Source organism: Motacilla alba, unplaced genomic scaffold (genome assembly GCF_015832195.1).
Source record: "Motacilla alba alba isolate MOTALB_02 unplaced genomic scaffold, Motacilla_alba_V1.0_pri HiC_scaffold_28, whole genome shotgun sequence".
Lineage (NCBI taxonomy): Eukaryota > Metazoa > Chordata > Aves > Passeriformes > Motacillidae > Motacilla > Motacilla alba.
The window spans coordinates 3,335,585-3,352,547 of record NW_024037374.1 but is presented as its reverse complement, the minus strand read 5'-3'; the positions used below and the strand labels follow the sequence as shown (position 1 = coordinate 3,352,547).

Here is a 16,963-nt window from a genome sequence, read left to right as displayed (position 1 = left end):
CCTTCCAGCAGATCCTTGAGGCCACTGGCATGTGGGCTAGGGGGGGATGCTGAGGGCAGGACAAGGGGCTGCCAGTGGCCAGCCTGGCTGGGGCTGTGCCAGGAGGCCCCAGTGCCTCAGGACAAGGTGTCTCCTGCCAGCCCTTGGTGGCACAGACCCTGCTGTGGCCCAGGGCACCAAGACTTGGCTTCTCTTTGTCCCCACCTATCATCACTGCCTGCAGTTCTCTGCTCTGCCTGGGGCCTGGGGACACTTTCTCAGTCCTGTCCTTCAGTGGGACCTATTAAAAGTGAAAGAAACTTTGGAGTGTGATTCTGCCTTGGAGTTCTGCAGAGGTTTCTTCAGCTGCCTCTCAGGGACTGATGCTCAGGGCCTGAGCACAAAGCCCCAGAGGCTCATTAAAGTCCTTGTGCTGTGTCTGTGCTGCTGAGCTGGGCTGGGCTGCTGGCACAGAGGCAGCTGCTGGTAACCAAGAAGAGCTTGAAAAGAACATTTCTCTTGCTGAGCAGCTCTTCTGCCAGCCCAGTAGGGCTGGGGCACTGCCTGCAGCCAGCCCGGGCACAGCACAGAGGCACAGAGAGCTTCAATCAGTCAGGGCTGGCAAGGTGCTGAGAAGTGCCTGGGGCAGAATCCCTGCCAGCCCTTGGCACAGGAACCTCTGGCTGCAGGACAATGCAGCTGCAGCTCCTGGAGCCATCTCCTACAGCTGGAACATCCCAATGCCTACAGACTCTGTGAGTACAACTCTGGGTATTCCTGGTGCAGGGGAGGTGAAATGCTCATGAAGCTCTGACATGCTGAGGGGTTCTGATCAGTCATAGAATATGTCCTAGACAAGGATTTTGAAAAAAAATGAGCACAGTCCTAAAGTCTAAGTATTCAGTTTCCTACTATTGGAGAATGGCAGGGAGGGAGGAATAAATATTAAAGGCTGATCATGAATTATTAGTGATGAATTTTGACACGTGCCTGACACCTGAACTGTTCCTTTAAGTGATCAGTAGGTTCACAGGAGATCCCTAATGTGCTTTCAGCCACTCTGCCCATGGACAGCAGCAGCATCACCTTTGCTGGACCCATCAGGCTCAGTCTGAGCTGTCCTTTCTCCAAGCTGCAAACACAACCTGCCCCCAGCCAGTGCCCTGCAAACAGGCAGGCTTCTGTCAGGCAAAGGAGAGTGCCCAGAGATTTGGGGTCTGTGAGTGCTGGCAGGGAGAGATCAGGCACAGGGAAACAGCTGCAGGAGGAAAATCTCCAGGAAGCAGAGAGAAGATCAGGCAATGAGAGAAAACAAAACCCAGAAATGCTGTGGCAGGGAGAGTTTGGAGATGTCCATAGAATCCCTTGCAGTGCAGCCCCTGGCTCTGAACAAGCCCCCTCCCTCCTGTCCCCCAGCCAAGCCTCTGCCCTCAGGGCTGGGGCTCCAAGGCATGAAGCCCCTCCTGTGCAGGCAGAGCTGCAGCAGAGCCGTGGGGCAGCTCTGCAGCCCCGGGCCCAGTTCCCTCTGCAGAGCACAGGGCTGGGAGCAGCTGCCCGGCACTGGGGGCTCTGGCAGGGGGCACAGCTGGCTCAGGGTGACGCTGTCCCCAGTGCCCGCCTCTGGGCAATGCTGTCAGTGCAGCCAGGGAAGGAGCTGCATCTCCCTTAATCCAGTGCCATCATAAGGACACTTGGAATTCTCCCTGAGATTTCAGTCCAAGCTGGGAGCTTTAATACAGGATGCAAACCTGTGCTAGAGTGTCACTGAGTTTTGAGATTGATGGGGAAATGCAGAGGTGTTCTGACACTGAAAATGCTGCTGAGTTGGTGAAATGAGCAGCTTGAGTCCTTGGCTACAAATGTGGAGCTGGGCTGTGGTGGATCCATCTGCTCTCAGCAATACCTGGGGTTTTTTAAGAGAAACATGGACGTGTGAACATCCTGCATTTGAAAAACTGAAAGCTCAGAGCAACTTTAAACAGAATGAAGTGACAGACCATCTCCCCTCAGTCTCTCTCATCCTTTTGCCTCAGGAAACTCCATCTGTTCAAACACAAAAAAGCAGAAATGGTGACGGTTTCTAATACCCAAGAACATCAGGAGTGATGGGGGGAGGTTAAAAAGAAAACCTCAGAACTCTTAAACACAGATGCATATCCATGTGTGTTACAGGAGAGGGTGTATGGGAAATGGTTTTGATTTTGGTTTCAGGTATTTCCTCTAACTCTTCACTATCTTCTTCCCCATGAACAGGTCCCCATGTGCAGCCCCAGCAAATGTCCAACAGCAGCTCCATCAGCCACTTCCTCCTGCTGGCATTGGCAGACACGCGGCAGCTGCAGCTGCTGCACTTCTGCCTCTTGCTGGGCATCTCCCTGGCTGCCCTCCTGGGCAACGGCCTCATCATCAGCGCCGTAGCCTGCGGCCAGCACCTGCACACGCCCATGTTCTTCTTCCTGCTCAACCTGGCCCTCAGCGACCTGGGCTCCATCTGCACCACTGTCCCCAAAGCCATGCACAATTCTCTCTGGGACACCAGCACCATCTCCTACACTGGATGTGCTGCTCAGGTTTTTCTGATTATCTTTTTCCTTGGAACACAGCTTTCCCTCCTGACCATCATGTGCTACGACCGCTACGTGTCCATCTGCAAACCCCTGCACTACGGGACCTGCCTGGGCAGCAGAGCTTGTGCCCACATGGCAGCAGCTGCCTGGGCCAGTGCCTTTCTCAATGCTCTCATGCAAACGGCCAATACATTTTCCCTGCCCCTGTGCCATGGCAATGCCCTGGGCCAGTTCTTCTGTGAAATCCCTCAGATCCTCAAGCTCTCCTGCTCCAAATCCTACCTCAGGGAACTGGGGCTTCTCGCTGTTTGTTCTTGTTTAGTTCTTGGTTGTTTTGTGTTCATTGTTTTCTCCTATGTGCAGATCTTCCAGGTTGTGCTCAGGATTCCCTCTGAGCAGGGACGGCACAAAGCCTTTTCCACCTGCCTCCCTCACCTGGCTGTGGTCTCTCTGTTCATCAGCACTGCAGTGTTTACCTACCTGAAGCCCCCCTCCATCTCGTCACCATCCCTGGATCTGGTGGTGTCAGTTTTGTACTCGGTGGTGCCTCCAGCCCTGAACCCCCTCATCTACAGCCTGAGGAACCAGGAGCTCAAGGCTGCAGTGTGGACACTGATGACTGGATGCTTTCAGGAACATTAAACTGCTGGCCAATTTCTGTAAATCACTTGCAATAAAAGTCATCTATCATACTACTTCTTGTTATCATTTTGGAGGTTCTTTTTCTTTGTTTTACTGTTTTCATATTGTCTACAAAGAAATGTCATTGTTTGTGCCATTTCTCATTTTTTTTCCCTCCACCTTCCCTGTGACCACACACTGTGTCACGGAGGGGCTGCGCTCTCAGTGGCTTTAAAGGAACTAAAGGATCTCCCAGCATAGTTTTCTGCAGAGATGCCCTTTGGTTGCCTTCTCTGGAGCTGCAGCAGCAATGTCTGTGTGCAGAGCTGGGGACAGATCAGTGCTGGCCCAGCAGCTGTGCCCAGCAGCAGCAGCAGCACTTGGTGTTGCCAGTGCTGCTGCCGTGGCCCTGCCCCGCTGCCCTGGTGGCCCTGGTGTTGCTGTAGGGCCTGAGTGCTCTCGGGGCCGGGCACAGTGCTGGGGGTGGCAGTGCCGGGGCTGCAGCAGGGACAGGCCATGGGCACTGCTGGGGCAGCACTGACGCCTCAGGCCAGGGCCTGGGGGCTGCAGGCTCCTTGCCCAGGCTCTCTCAAGAACACAGCCAGGCCAATGCTCAGCACAGAAAAGCCCCAAGAGCAGCCCCAGGGTGGCCGTGGGCAGGCTGGGGGCAAACAGCATGGCTGGGGCTCTGCAAGGGCCCTGGGGGAGACGGGAAGGAGCAGAAGAGCAGGGTATGATCCATCCCCAGTGCGCTGCACAGCCCAGGGCAGCATCCAAGAGCGTCCTCATGGAGCTGCCAACAACATCCCCCCTCTGCAGCCCTGGCCTCTCCCCCAGCTCACACAGGTGCCCCATCCTTGCAGGCACAGGCACGGCAGCACTGGCTCAGGAGCCCCTGTTTGCATTGCACACAGCAGGCGGGAGCACCCCCATGCTGCTGCTGTGGGGACATGAACCTGAGGGAGCACAAATGCCATCAGCCCCTGGGGCCACCAAGGGCTGGGGGACACCAGGGAAACCACTCAGCTTTGTCCTGGCCTCTGCAGCCAGCCAGAAAGTTTGTTCCCATCAGCTGGGAGTTCCCTGTCCCAATGCAGACGCTGTTGCTCAGAGCCAGGGCTGCCTGGCAGCCACCCCCAAACTGCCCTGAGCATTTCCTTGGCTTCACCTTTCCTTGCTTTACTCTTCCTGTTACAAATCTCTTCTTTTTAGCTGCCCCTGTTCCCTGCCCTGCAAACAGCCCATCCCTGTTTGCCCTTTCCTCTCTGGCCCCACTCCCCATTGCAGTTCCTGACTTGGCACCATGGGAACGGCCCTTGGGGAGCAGGATCATCCTCCAAGTGCTGCAGCAATTGTCTGCAGGCTCCTGCAGTGCCCTGTGCTGCTCCCTTGCCACAGGCACCCCAGGCCAGGGGGGCCCATCTGGGCTGCTGGGTCTGCCTGTTGGGCTCCCTGTTCTGGGCAGTGAGGAGGAGCTGCAGAGGCTCTGCAGGACTGACAGGATGGGCTTTGGGGCTGGCAGGAGAAGCTGAGGCACCTGGGCTGCTGGAACTTCTGAAGAGGAGGCCCAGGGCTCATCCTGACACTGCTCCAAGGGTGCTTTCAGAGAATCCAAGAATCAGCAAGGTTGGAAAAGACCTTGGAGATCATCAAGTCCAACCTGTGCCCTGACACTGCCTTGTCTCCTGTGCGTCCTCCTCTTCTCTAGGATAAACAATCCCAGCTCCCTCAGCTGCTCCTCACAGGACTTGTGTTCCAGACCCCTCCCCAGCCTTGTTGCCCTTCTCTGGACACGCTCCAGCCCCTCCATGTCCTTTCTGAATTGGGTTGCTCAGAACTAGACATCCCACTCAAGGTGCTGCCCAACCAGTGCCCAGCACAGGGCAAGAATCACTGCCCTGCTCCTGCTGGCCACACCATTCCTGATCCAGGCCAGGAGCCATTGGCCAAGACAACTTGGTGTCACCAGGGTTCCATGAGGCCCCAGAGTGTCCCAATGGTCTCCATGATTCCATGAGGCCTCCCAGTGTCACAATGTCCCTTTGGTTCCATGGGGGCTTCTTGGTGTCACAAAGTCCCTTGGATCCCTGGGCCCTGCAGTGTCACAACGCCCCCATCGTGACACCAGGTCCTGCTCTGTCACAATGCTCTGCATGGTTCCACAAGGCCCTGCAGGGTCACAGTGGCCTCTTGGCTCCATGAGGCCTCCGAGTGCCACCATGAATTCCTTGGTGCTGCAGTGTCACAGTGGAGCCCTGGTGACACAAGATCCTGCAGTGTCACCAGGGACCCTTGGTTCCATGGGGCACCACAGTTGCTGAGGATGTCAGCAGCCCCCACTGAGGCCATCCCTGCCCAGATCCCGTGGGGGAATGGGCAGACAAGGAGAGCGTCCCTGGGGCTGGGGCAGCACAACTCAGAGGCACAAGCGTCTCCAGCTGGGAAATGGAGGGTGGAATGGGGCTGGGAAAGCCCTGCCTGGGCTTTGCCAAGTGGGAGAGACAAGTCCTGACTGCCATCCACTAAAAAACTCTCTTAAGGAGACATTTAAAAGCAATTACAGTTGTTCGTGTACTCTGTACCAACAAGAGATTCTCAGGAGCTCAAAACAACAAAAAAGCCTTTTCTGGGAACTTAGGAAAATCAGAGAAACTTTGGTAAAAGTTTTAATATGACATTGAATCAACAAAAAAAACACTTCTCAAAGCATTAGTTTGCCCCTTCAACCTCACAAATTCTTAGCTGGTTCAATTTTAATTTATTCAAAATTTGGAAAGGGGTGTTATTACAAGAAAAAACAGAGAAAGAAGAAAAGACAAATAAGATTCAGAGAAGCACACACAGAGCTACCAACTCCTGGATTCCAGTGGTGTTCAGCTGGAAATTCCAAGAGGAGGTAGGGTCAAGATGTGTGCTTGCCTTGTGCTCAGCCTTCAATCCCCCTTGGTCTTCCTGGGCCCTTCCCCCAGGTGGGGCTTGGGCTCATTTGGTCCCTCAGGAGCTGGGCTGGGGGCTGCAGAGGTGGCTGTGGAGCATTGCCTGTGCTGTGCCAGGGCCTGGCAGACACTGCTGGGCTGGGAGAGAGGCTCTGGGGGGATTGGGGTTCCAGGGCAGGGCAGTGCTGGGGTTCCAGGGCAGGGCAAGGCTGGACCTGCCCCTTCTTTCCCCACACACAAAATGTTTCCAGCCAACAATCTCCTCCAGTGTGTCACAATAGGGAATGTTGGAGGCTAAACCCAAATCTCATGGGCACCTGGACATGGCCATTTCTTTTCCATAGGCAGGAAAGCCCCAGTGTCTTGGTTCATTTCTGGTTTGATTGCCTGGATTTTGATTGGTTTTGTTGTTGCTTTGTTTCCTTGCTGTGCCTGAAGTGTCCAGTCAGGAGCAGAGTGACTCTTGCCAAGGAACTTGGTGGTGCTGTTGCTGAATATTAAATCTGGTTTTTGCTGATCCCTTGCTGGGGATTGTTTCAGCGCTCTCAAGCCCTTGTTCGTAACAGGGTGAAGGAGCCCTGGCCCAGGCTCTGGCCCTGAGGGACACAGGGACACAGCTGCGGGGGTCCCTGTCCCCCTGTCTCACCCCCCACAGCCCCCCGTCCCCGTGTCAGGCTCTGGGGTGGATCTTGTGGAACATCCTCTGGGGGAGGCTGCGGCGCCGGGGGCGGGGGGACCCAGGGGGACAGGGGACCCCTCTGTGCACGAGCAGCGTTGGACTGCTCTGGGGGGAACTGTGAGGGGGGGATGAGGCAGAGTGACATCCCCAGTGACCTCACACATCTCCTGTGATGTCACACAGCATCCTGCGATGTCACAGATGCAACTCTGGGATGTCACCCTGGAATTTCAGGAAGCTGCACTGTGACGTCACAGAAGATTCTGTGATGTCAGAAAGCCACCATGTGATGTCATGTTGTGTTCTGTGATGTCAGAGACTGCTCTATGATTTCACACAGCCACCCAGTGATGTCACAACCCATTCTCTGATGTCACTGAGCCGCCCTCTATGATGGCAGGATCTGCTCTATGGCCTCACACCCTACTCTATGATGTCACAGACAGCTCTGTGATGTCACAACCCCCACTGTGATGTCACAAAACCCTCTCTGTGATGTCGTACTGCCACTCTCTAATGTCACAACACACACTTTGACCTCACAGCCTGCTCTATGATGTCATACAGCCATGCTATGATGTCACAGCCTGCTCTGTGATGTCACAGAATCCCCTCTATGATGCCCGTAGCGGATCGATGACCTCCCACAACAAACTCTATGATGTCATAGCCCAACCTGTGACTTCACACAGCCCACACTGTGCTGTCACACAGCCCCTTGCTGACATCACAGCTGCTCTGTGCCTCTATGACACAGCCACAGAGGTGCTGCTGTGACACAGCCCCCTTGGGGACATGCCACAGCCCCTGGCAGTGCTGAGCCCCTGTGAGCTCTGTCTGTGCCCTGCTCGTGTCCCTGAGCTGCCCTGGCAGTGCCCCAGCCCTGCTGGGCTGTGCCCAGGAGCTGCTCCTGGCCAGAGCTGTCTCTCTGCAGCGCTGCCCTTGCCAGGAGCTGCCTCTGGGCCAGGAGCCTGGCCCAGCTCAGCAGCACAGACACAGCACAAGGACTTTAATGACCCTCTGGGGCTTTGGTGCTCTTTGCATCACACTCAGTCCCTCAGAGTGTGCTCAAAAAACTTCTCAAGAACTCAAAATCAGATTCTAAGTCCAAACTTTCTTTATTTTAATGGGTTCCACTTAGGGACATAACAGAGATAGTGTCCCCAGGCCCCAGGCAGAGCAGAGCACTGGAGGTGTCAGAACTCAGAATGTCCCGCAGACATTCTTGGACGTTCCAGACCCAGGTCAGAAGCATCTGAGACCCTGGCATGCAGCCAGAAACCCCTGTGGCTTTGAATCTGACCCATGGAACAATTTACCAACTGTGCAGGAAGAACAAGAAGTCACAAAAGTTTAGGTATTGTAGTAGAAGTAGTCATGATGTGAAAGGAAGGATTTTTGAGTGCTGTACAAGGGGGTTTTAAGCCTTGTACGCAGGGGTCCAAGTTTTGTACATGGGGGTCAGGGGGTTCTAAGATGGAGGGATTTGGGTGTGCCCTGTCCTCTTTCTTTCTCCTTCCTAGCCTCCATGTCTTTGGTGATGTTGGCACTCACAGATTGGTTTAGAGTAGAAAGTCACCGTTCAATATAGATAGTAGGCATTGGGGAAAAAGTATAAAGATGTAGTACGTAATATATGATATAAAAGATAGCACCAGCCCCCTGAGAGGGCAGTGTGCCTTTGTCTGAGCTGCTGAACGGGCCACAGCAGTTCAGGAGAAGAATCTTGTAGATAACCAACAATAAACAACCTTGAGACCAGACAACAGAGGACTACTGAGTCTTTCTTTGAAGGCACTGGTTGGAAGAGGGACTTCTCCATCTTTCGGGGTCACCCCAATCCGGAGTTGAGACCCGACATGGAGGCAGTGATGACAGCTGGGGATAAGCAAGGCAAAGGTGTCTCTGGTGCTGAGCAAACCCAGATGTGTTTCAGGAATGCAAAAGCCCAAGGCCTGAGCCCCAGCCCCTGGCAAGGCAGATCCTGTCCCTCCCTCCTTGCTCAGGGCTCTTCCCGGCATGGGCACTGGCATGTGGGGATGGGCAATGCCAAGGGCAGCACCATGGGGCGGCCCCTGCCAGGCTGCTGAGCAGGGACAAGGAGGCAATGAGGCCCCAGGGCTGCAAGGGTCACTTGTCCCCTTGTGGCCTCAGGCCCAGGGCCAGCAGCCATGGCCCAAGTGCTGCCCAAGTTGGCTCTGTCAGGGCCTTGCAGCTGCTGCCCATCCCTGTGCCCTGTGCAGCCCAGGCTGTGCTACGGTGTTCCTGCCCTGCGCCTCTGTCCCTGCAGGCTGTCGTCACCGCCCGGCTGCCCCACCTGGCTGGCCCCTTCCTTTGCTGACAGCTCTGCCTCCTGCCTGCCTCTGCCTGCCCACACAAAGCCTTGACCTCGGTACCAAAAGGATTGATTCAGTTTTTACTGTGCCTTTGAACTTTTGGCACAAGGAACAAGGCATGCAGGGCCTGCTTTCCCAGCAAGGATGGTTGGAAGAGAAGAAGACGCCTGGCTCAAGGGTGCAGTGATAGAAAAGAGAAGGACTGACTCTGGGAACATGGGATGGGTTTTATGGTAATGGGTAAATTGTAATACACATTTAGTGACACTGGTAGAATTACATGTCCACATAAGGTTAGGAGTTATCCCTCACTGGACCTCAGGCCTGAATAAATGAGACCCTCTTGAAGAGCAAATTAGTGTTAAGGATCCTTATTCTGGTATTTTGCAGATTTGGTGACAGCGAGGCCTCACAGAACCAAGGAGTCAGCTGTGACACTGAGCAAACTCATGGAACAAAGGGTCCATTGTGACACAGCAGAACCCCATGGAACCAAAATCCATTGTGGCACATTGGGGCCACATTGAACCAATGGCCCATTGTGATCCTGCAGATCCCAGGAGACCATTGTGACACGGAGAAACCTCTTGGAACCAAGGGGCCACTCTGACACAGCAAGGCCTCGTGGAACCATGGGCCCATTGTGGCACTGCAGAACCTGATGGAACCAAGGTGACCATGTTCTACTACAGAACCTCATGGAATAAAGGGACCATGGTGACACTGCAGAACCAAGGAGACTGCTGTGGGCAGAACGAAAGCTCATGGAACCAGAAGTCCATTGTGACACAGTGTGGCCTCGTGGAACCAAGGGTCTGTGGTTAAACTGTGTGGCCTCATGGAACCATGAGCCACTGTGACACGGCGTGGCCACATGGAGCCAAGGGGCCACTGTGACTGAGGAACCACATGGAACCAAGAGTCCATTGTCACTGTGGGGCCCTGTGGAACCAAGGGGACCACAGTGACTTTGTGGGGCCTCATGGAACAATGGGGACTATTCAGACACTTTGGGACCCACTGGAATCAAGGGGCCATTATAGCAGGGCAGGGCCTCATGGAATCAAGGGCACTACAGTGAACACTGTGGGTCTCCATGGGATGAAGGGTCCAATGGAGCCAAGGATACCATTGTGTCACTCTGGGGCATCATGGAACCAAAGGTCCATTGTGTCACAGCAGGGCCTCATGGAACCATGGAGGCCATTTTTACACTTTGAGGCCTTGTGAAACCAAAGGGCCATTGTGGCACTTGAGAGCCAGGTGGAGATAAGGGGACCACAGTGACACTGAGGGGCTCAGTGAAACCAAGGGTCTGTTGTGACACTGCAAGGCCTCATGGAATCATGGAGACTACTGTGACACTGAGGGCCTCACTCAACCAAGGGGCCATTGTGACACTGCAAGGCCTCATGGAATCATGGAGACTATTGTGACACTGAGGGCCTCACTCAACCAAGGGGCCATTGTGACACTACAAGGCCCCGTGGAAGCAATGAACCATTGTGACACTGTGGAGTGTTGGCAGGCCAAGGGGCAGTTGTCTCACTGTGTGGCACCCTGGAACCAAGGAGTCCATTGTGACACTATAGGGCCCCATGGAACTAAGGATTCATGGAACAGAGTGGGACCCCATGGAACCAAATGTCCATTGTGACATTGCAGGGCCTCATGGAACCAAGGAGACCCTTCTGACATTGTGATCCCCATGGAACCAAGGGACCATTGTGACCCTGTGGTGCCAAGGAGACCCCTGTGACACTGCAAGGCCTCATGGAAGCAAGGGACCATTGTGACACTGTGGGGCCCAATGGAAACATGAGACCAGTGTGACACAGCTGGGCCTCATGGAGCCAAGGATCCAATATGACACCACCACTGTGACACTGCAGGGCCCCATGGAAACAAGGGGCCAGTGTGATACTGTGGGCCCCATGAATTCAAGGGAACAGGTAACAGCTCTGGTTGGCCTGGCCTGACTGGTCCAACTGCCCTTGGCATGTTGAGGGTCTCTTCTCATGTACCCCTGGAACACTGGGGCTCTGGGCTTTCCTTCACATGGAAAAGAACTGCCCTTCTCCTTCAAGCATCCATGGCCAAAATGGGATTCCCCCTCCAAAATTCCCACTATCCAGGGATTACTCCCAGACAAAAGCTGCCATTATCAGCAAGTCGGGCTGACCTTGTCTTCCTGAGAGCTGGCTCTCATCTGCCTTCAGACACTGAGGCTCTGTGCTTTCCTTCCTATGGAAAAGAACTGTCCCTCCTGCACACACACCCATGGCTAAAACCCTATATGCAAGGGTTTCTCCCAGACAAAAGCTGCCATTATCAGCAAGTCGGGCTGACCTTGTCTTCCTGAGAGCTGGCTCTCATCTGCCTTCAGACACTGAGGCTCTGTGCTTTCCTTCCTATGGAAAAGAACTGTCCCTCCTGCACACACACCCATGGCTAAAACCCTATATGCAAGGGTTTCTCCCAGACAAAAGCTGCCAGGACGGATTGTGCTGGCTGGCCTTGGCCTCTGGTGGTCACCCCTATTCTGCCCTGAAACACTGGGGCTCTGTTGTTTCCTTCTCATTGAGAAGAACCATCCTTCTTCTCCTGGTGCCCGTGGCCAAAACTGGGATTCCACCACCAAAATCCTATATCCAAAGATTGCTCCTACACAAAAGCTGCCATTACAGACAGGTCTGGCTGGCCTTGGCCTCCTTAGGGCCAGGTCTCACCTGCCTTCCAAACACAGGGGCTCCATGCTTTCCTTCCTGTGGCAAAGAACTGGCCTTCTCCTCCAGGCAAAAAGGGCTGAAATTGGGATTCAACATTCAAAATTTCAAATATCCAAGAGTTGCTCCTGGACAAGCCTGCCAGGAGAGACAGGTCTGTCCGGCCTTGGCCTCTGGTGACTGCAGTTCATCAAGCCCTGAAACACGGGGGCTCTGTGGTTTCCTTTCTGTGGAGACCATGGTGACACTGTGGGGCCTCGTGGAACCAAGGACATCCCTGTGGCTCTGCTGGGCTGCATGGTCCCAAGGGGCCAGTGTGGAGCAGCAGGGCTTTGGGGAACCAAGAGGCCATTGTTGCATTTCAGGGCCTCGTGGAGCCAAGGGGCCGTTGTGATCCTGCGGGGCACCGTGGATCCATGGAGAGCATTGTGGCATTGCAAGGCTCCATGGAATGATGGAGACCATTGTGACACTGTGGGGCAACATGGAACCAAAGGGCCACTGTGACCCTGCAGGGCCTCATGGAAGCATGGAGACTGGTGTGACACTTCAGAAAGCAAGGAGAGCATTGTGACACTGTGGGGCCTTATGGAACCAAGGGAATATGGAACAGGTCTGGCTGGTTTGGCCTCCCAGGGGCCACCTGAAAGGTCCAGCTGATCTTGGAATGTTGAGGGCCGCCTCTCATCAGCCCCTGGAGAACTGGGGCTCTGTGCTTTCTCTGATATGGAAAAGAACCATCCATCTTTCCAGGGGCCCATGGATGAAATTGTTAATCCCCCTGAAAATTTCCCATATGCAAGGGCTGTCCCAGACAAAAGTCTGGCTGGCCTTGGCCTCTGGTGGTCACCTCTCATTTCAAGGAAGCCCTGAGGGAAGTAATTGAACAGGTTTAAATGCTGGAACATCAATGAGTCTCTCATCCTCTGAAAAACACAAATGCTCTTCTGGTCATATGTGTCTTTTATTTCTCATTGTATATTTTGCATGAAATATTATTTTCAGCTAAAAATATTATTTTTATCACTCTATCAGTGTTATTTGACACAAAACACCTTGTCTGCATATGGATCCAGGTCACCTGTATAAGCAAACACAACAAAGAATGCGGCAGGTAATATTTGTCTCTGTCCCATCTGTCACATCTGCTCTGGAGCTGGAGGAGCAGCCCCAGCATTTGGGAGGGCTCAGGGGGTCACAAGCTCAGCTCCCACAAAGAGAACTTGCAGACCCTGGGGTGCTCTTCTTGTCCCCTGCACGCTCAGCCAGGCTGAGATGGACACTGATGGTTTCTGTGCCAGGCTCTCTGAGCCCAGCCCAGCTCCCTGCAAGCTCTGCCAGCTGCCCTGAGCTCTGGGCAGCACCAAGGGCCTCTCCCCAGCCCAGCCCAGCCGCCTCTGGCCCCACAGCTCTGCTCAGCCCAGGCTGCTCTGGCCACTGGCCCCATGGCCTCAGCCCCTGGCCAGGGCACAGCAGCAGCTGCAGCTGCCACAGGACTCGGCCCCAGCCATGGGGGAAGGGGCTTGGCCAAGGCACAAGGAGGCTCCCTGGCTGCCCTGCTCCCCTCTGGCTCAGGTGCTGAGAGCTCTGCAGCCCCTGCTGCCATCCCATCAGCCCAGGGCAGCACAAGAGCCCTGGCCTTGGGGCCCTCCAGAGCTGCTCCTGCTCCAGGCCCAGGGCCCTGCCCAAAGCTGGGGCAGCCACAAAGCTGTGCCCATTTCTGTTCATTGCTGCTCTGATGGGGATGGATCCTCAGGCTCTTGGAGGTTGCTGATGAATTTTCCTTCTCCAGAGGCCTCTTCTTTCTTGAGCTCTTCAGTTCAGGAATGCAGTGAGAAAAGCTCATAAACATTTGTTCAAAACACCCAAACAAGACAAGCCCATGGGAATATTGCAAGTCTTCAATTCTTTGTGGTAAATTAGACAGATTTCAGAAGAGTATTCAAAGTGAGTTTACTATATTGAAAACAGAGAGAATTGTTTTGTCTTGTTAAGTTTTCTGTACCTGTTTATAGATTGATAGCAGCAATCCCCAGTTGACATTGACCTCCAGCCCCTCCTCATGCAGTTTGAATAGTCATGAAAATCAAGACCCTTCATAGCTGACAATCAATCACACTTTGTACCTACCCCCACCCCACCATTTCCCTCATCCAACCCCTGGCACTCAGAGCAGCCTAGGAATGGAGTCACATCCAGGGGTGTCCCCAGGGCTCAGAACTGGAGCCAGGTCAGTGAAATCTCTTTATTGCTGATCTGGACGAGGCCATCGAGGGCACCCTCAGTCAGTTCCCAGGTGAGCCCAGGCTGGGTGGGAGTGTGGCTGTGCTGGGGGCCAGGAAGCTCTGCAGAGGGATCTGGACAGGCTGGAGCCATGGGCCCAGGACAATGGGATGAGGTTCCCCAAGGTTGAGGCACAGGTCCTGCCCTGGGCTCACATCCACCTCAAATCCCTGGCAGTGCCCTGCCCCTGATCCCCACAGCCTGTCCGGTTTCCTTCATCCCTGCATTGCCAGGCACTTTCTGGGACAAGGGAGCTCTGCTCTGGGGATGGGAGGGAGGTGCAAGTGCCACCACTGGAGTGGGAGCCACAACTCCTCAGGTTTGTGTCCTTTGGGGGTCAGGAACTGGTGGGACTCAGAGGCACAGAAAGTTTCTCTTCATGGCCAACAGACCATAGTTGAACAGGACACAATCTAATAACAATCACACTCTTCCCTGAGCTATGTGCAATGTCCCAGCAGTGTCTGAGGAGTCCAACATCCACAAGTGATTTCCATACTAAAATTAATTTCAGAAAAACGTGGTTCTGTGATAGATATAAACACAATTCAATTCTTGTATCAGGATGCTCGTCCTGGAGTGGGGGCAAAACAGCTCAAACAATTCCTGATTTGCAAAGCTGTCAGTGGTGGATGGAGAAGGGAGCTCAGGCTGCTCTTGGTGTTGAGGAAATGCTGAAACCAGCCTGACTCACTTCATCTCCTCCTGTCCTGGCTGATCTCCCCTCTTTCCCCTTCCACCCATTGGCTTTTGTCTCCCACCAGGCCCCCCGGTGAAGAGCCTGGCTCTGTGTTCTCCATCACCTCCCTGCTGGCACTGCCAGGCTGGGATGAGGAGCCCCTCAGCCTTCCCTGCTGCGGGCTGGACAAGCCCAGCTCCCTCAGCCTCTGCTCACAGCCCAAGGGCTCCAGCCCCACCTTGGAGGCCCTTCCCTAACCCTGCTCCAGCTGCCAGACATCTTTCCTGCCCTGGGCAACCCAAACCAGGCCACAGTGACCTGGATAATCCCCGGCCTTGATGTCCTGCTCACACAGCCCTGGCCCCTTGTCCCCATGTCAGGCTCTGGGCTGGATCCTGTGGAACATCCTTTGCTGGAGGCTGTGGCTCCAGGGGGACCGGGGGGATCCCGGGGGACAGGGACCCCGCTGGGCATGAACAGCATTGGACTTGTTGGGAGAAACTGTGAGGGGGAGCTGGGGCAGAGTGACCAACGCAGTGACCTGACACAGCCCTCCTGGGATGTCACACAGCCCCTCTGGGATGTCACAGACTGCTCTGTGATGTCACAGAGGCAGCCTATGATGTTACAGCTGCTCAATGACCTCACATAACCCACTCTGCGATGTCATAGCCCACTCTGTGACCTCATGTTCCCAGATGATCAATTGTCTGCACCAGGTGAGCTGACACCTGGAGCTTGTTCTCCAAAACCCCAGGCCTATGGAAACCACACAATGCCCCTTGTGTCAGAAGGGGAACTGGAAGTTCACCAGCCTCAGTGTCCTGCCAGCTCAGCCAGGCCCACTGGAACATTGGGGTCCACGACCACCAGGGACCACCAGAGAGACCCCCAGGACAGAAGAACACATGGGTAAAGGGGAGGGGAAATATGTTAATGCTTTTGGGGAAATGATTATCATATGTATGTTTAGTCTGGGACAATCAATGACTATGTGTGCAAAATACAGAAAATAAACAGAAACTTTCCTGTACTCAGCACGCACGGCTTTGGGAGGAGCTATCCCCCGTGCATCCAGCTGAATAAAGAATGCTGCTTCTTAATGCTGCATTGCTGTTAAGGAGTTTTCTGTTTTACCGAATTTTTGGTAGCACTCCCACTGCCAAGGAAAGCTCTGTCTCCTGCTGTTCACAAACAGAGAAGGGCTGGGGGCAGATGTGGGGGTCAGAAGCTGCCTGGGGCACAGTGACCATGAAATAATCAAGTTTTCAATGTTCTGTGAAAGAAGGAGGGGCAGCAACAAAACTTCTACACTGGAATTAGGAAGGGCAGACTTTGGTCTGTTCAGGATGCTAATTTGGGGAGTACCGAATCGGGTACTGATTTTTTAAAGTCAAACAGCCCTTAAAAACAAAGGGGTCCCGGAAGGTTGGACACACTTTAGGAAAGTAATGTTAAGGGGGAAGGAGCAGCCTGTCCCAGTGTGGCAAAAGATGAACTGGTGAGGAAAATTACTTGGCTGGCTGCCCATGGAGATTTTGTGGGAACTCAAGGGAAAAAAGAAGGTGCATCAACTTTGGATAGAGGGTCAGGCTACTTAGGAAGTGTTTCATGATGCTGTTAGGTCATGCAGATTGAGAAGTTGAAAGGTGAATGCTCAATTAGAGCTTAACCTGGCCACTTCTGTGAAAAATATTAGATAAGGTTTCTATAAATAAGTTATAAGCAAAACATGGGAAAAAGAGAACCTTTACTCTATTGGTTGCAGTGGGGAATAGAGTTACTAAAGATAAAGAAAAGACTGAGCTTAACTCCTTGTTTGTCCAGATTTTCAATATTAGGACACATTGCCCTCGGGACAAGTGTTCTCCTGAGCTGGTAGATGGGCACAGGGAGCAGAACAGCTCCCTGGAATCCAGGAGGAAGCAGCTGGTGACCTGCTGAGCCACTCAGATGCTCACAGGTATATGGGATTGGATGGGATCCATCCTGGGGGATGAGTGAGCTGGTGGATGAGCTCCCCAAGCTGATCTCTATCAATTATCATCAGTCCTGGCTCACCAGAGAGGTCCCTGAGGACTGGAGGTGCCAGTGTGAGCCCATACCCAAGAAGGGCTGGAAGGAGGATCTGGGGAGCTCCAGGCCTGTCAGCCTGAC

The 16,963-nt window shown here is 53.9% G+C and overlaps 1 protein-coding gene across 1 annotated transcript; it reads left to right on the top strand.

The window, feature by feature from the left end:
• Positions 1-595: 595 nt before the first annotated feature.
• On the top strand, positions 596-3,188 carry LOC119696347 (olfactory receptor 14J1-like). Its single transcript, XM_038126055.1, has 2 exons — positions 596-734; positions 2,233-3,188. The coding sequence occupies exon 2, from the start codon at positions 2,256-2,258 to the stop codon at positions 3,186-3,188; it is 933 nt and encodes a 310-aa protein (XP_037981983.1). The 5' UTR covers positions 596-734; positions 2,233-2,255.
• The last annotated feature ends 13,775 nt before the right edge of the window (positions 3,189-16,963 follow it).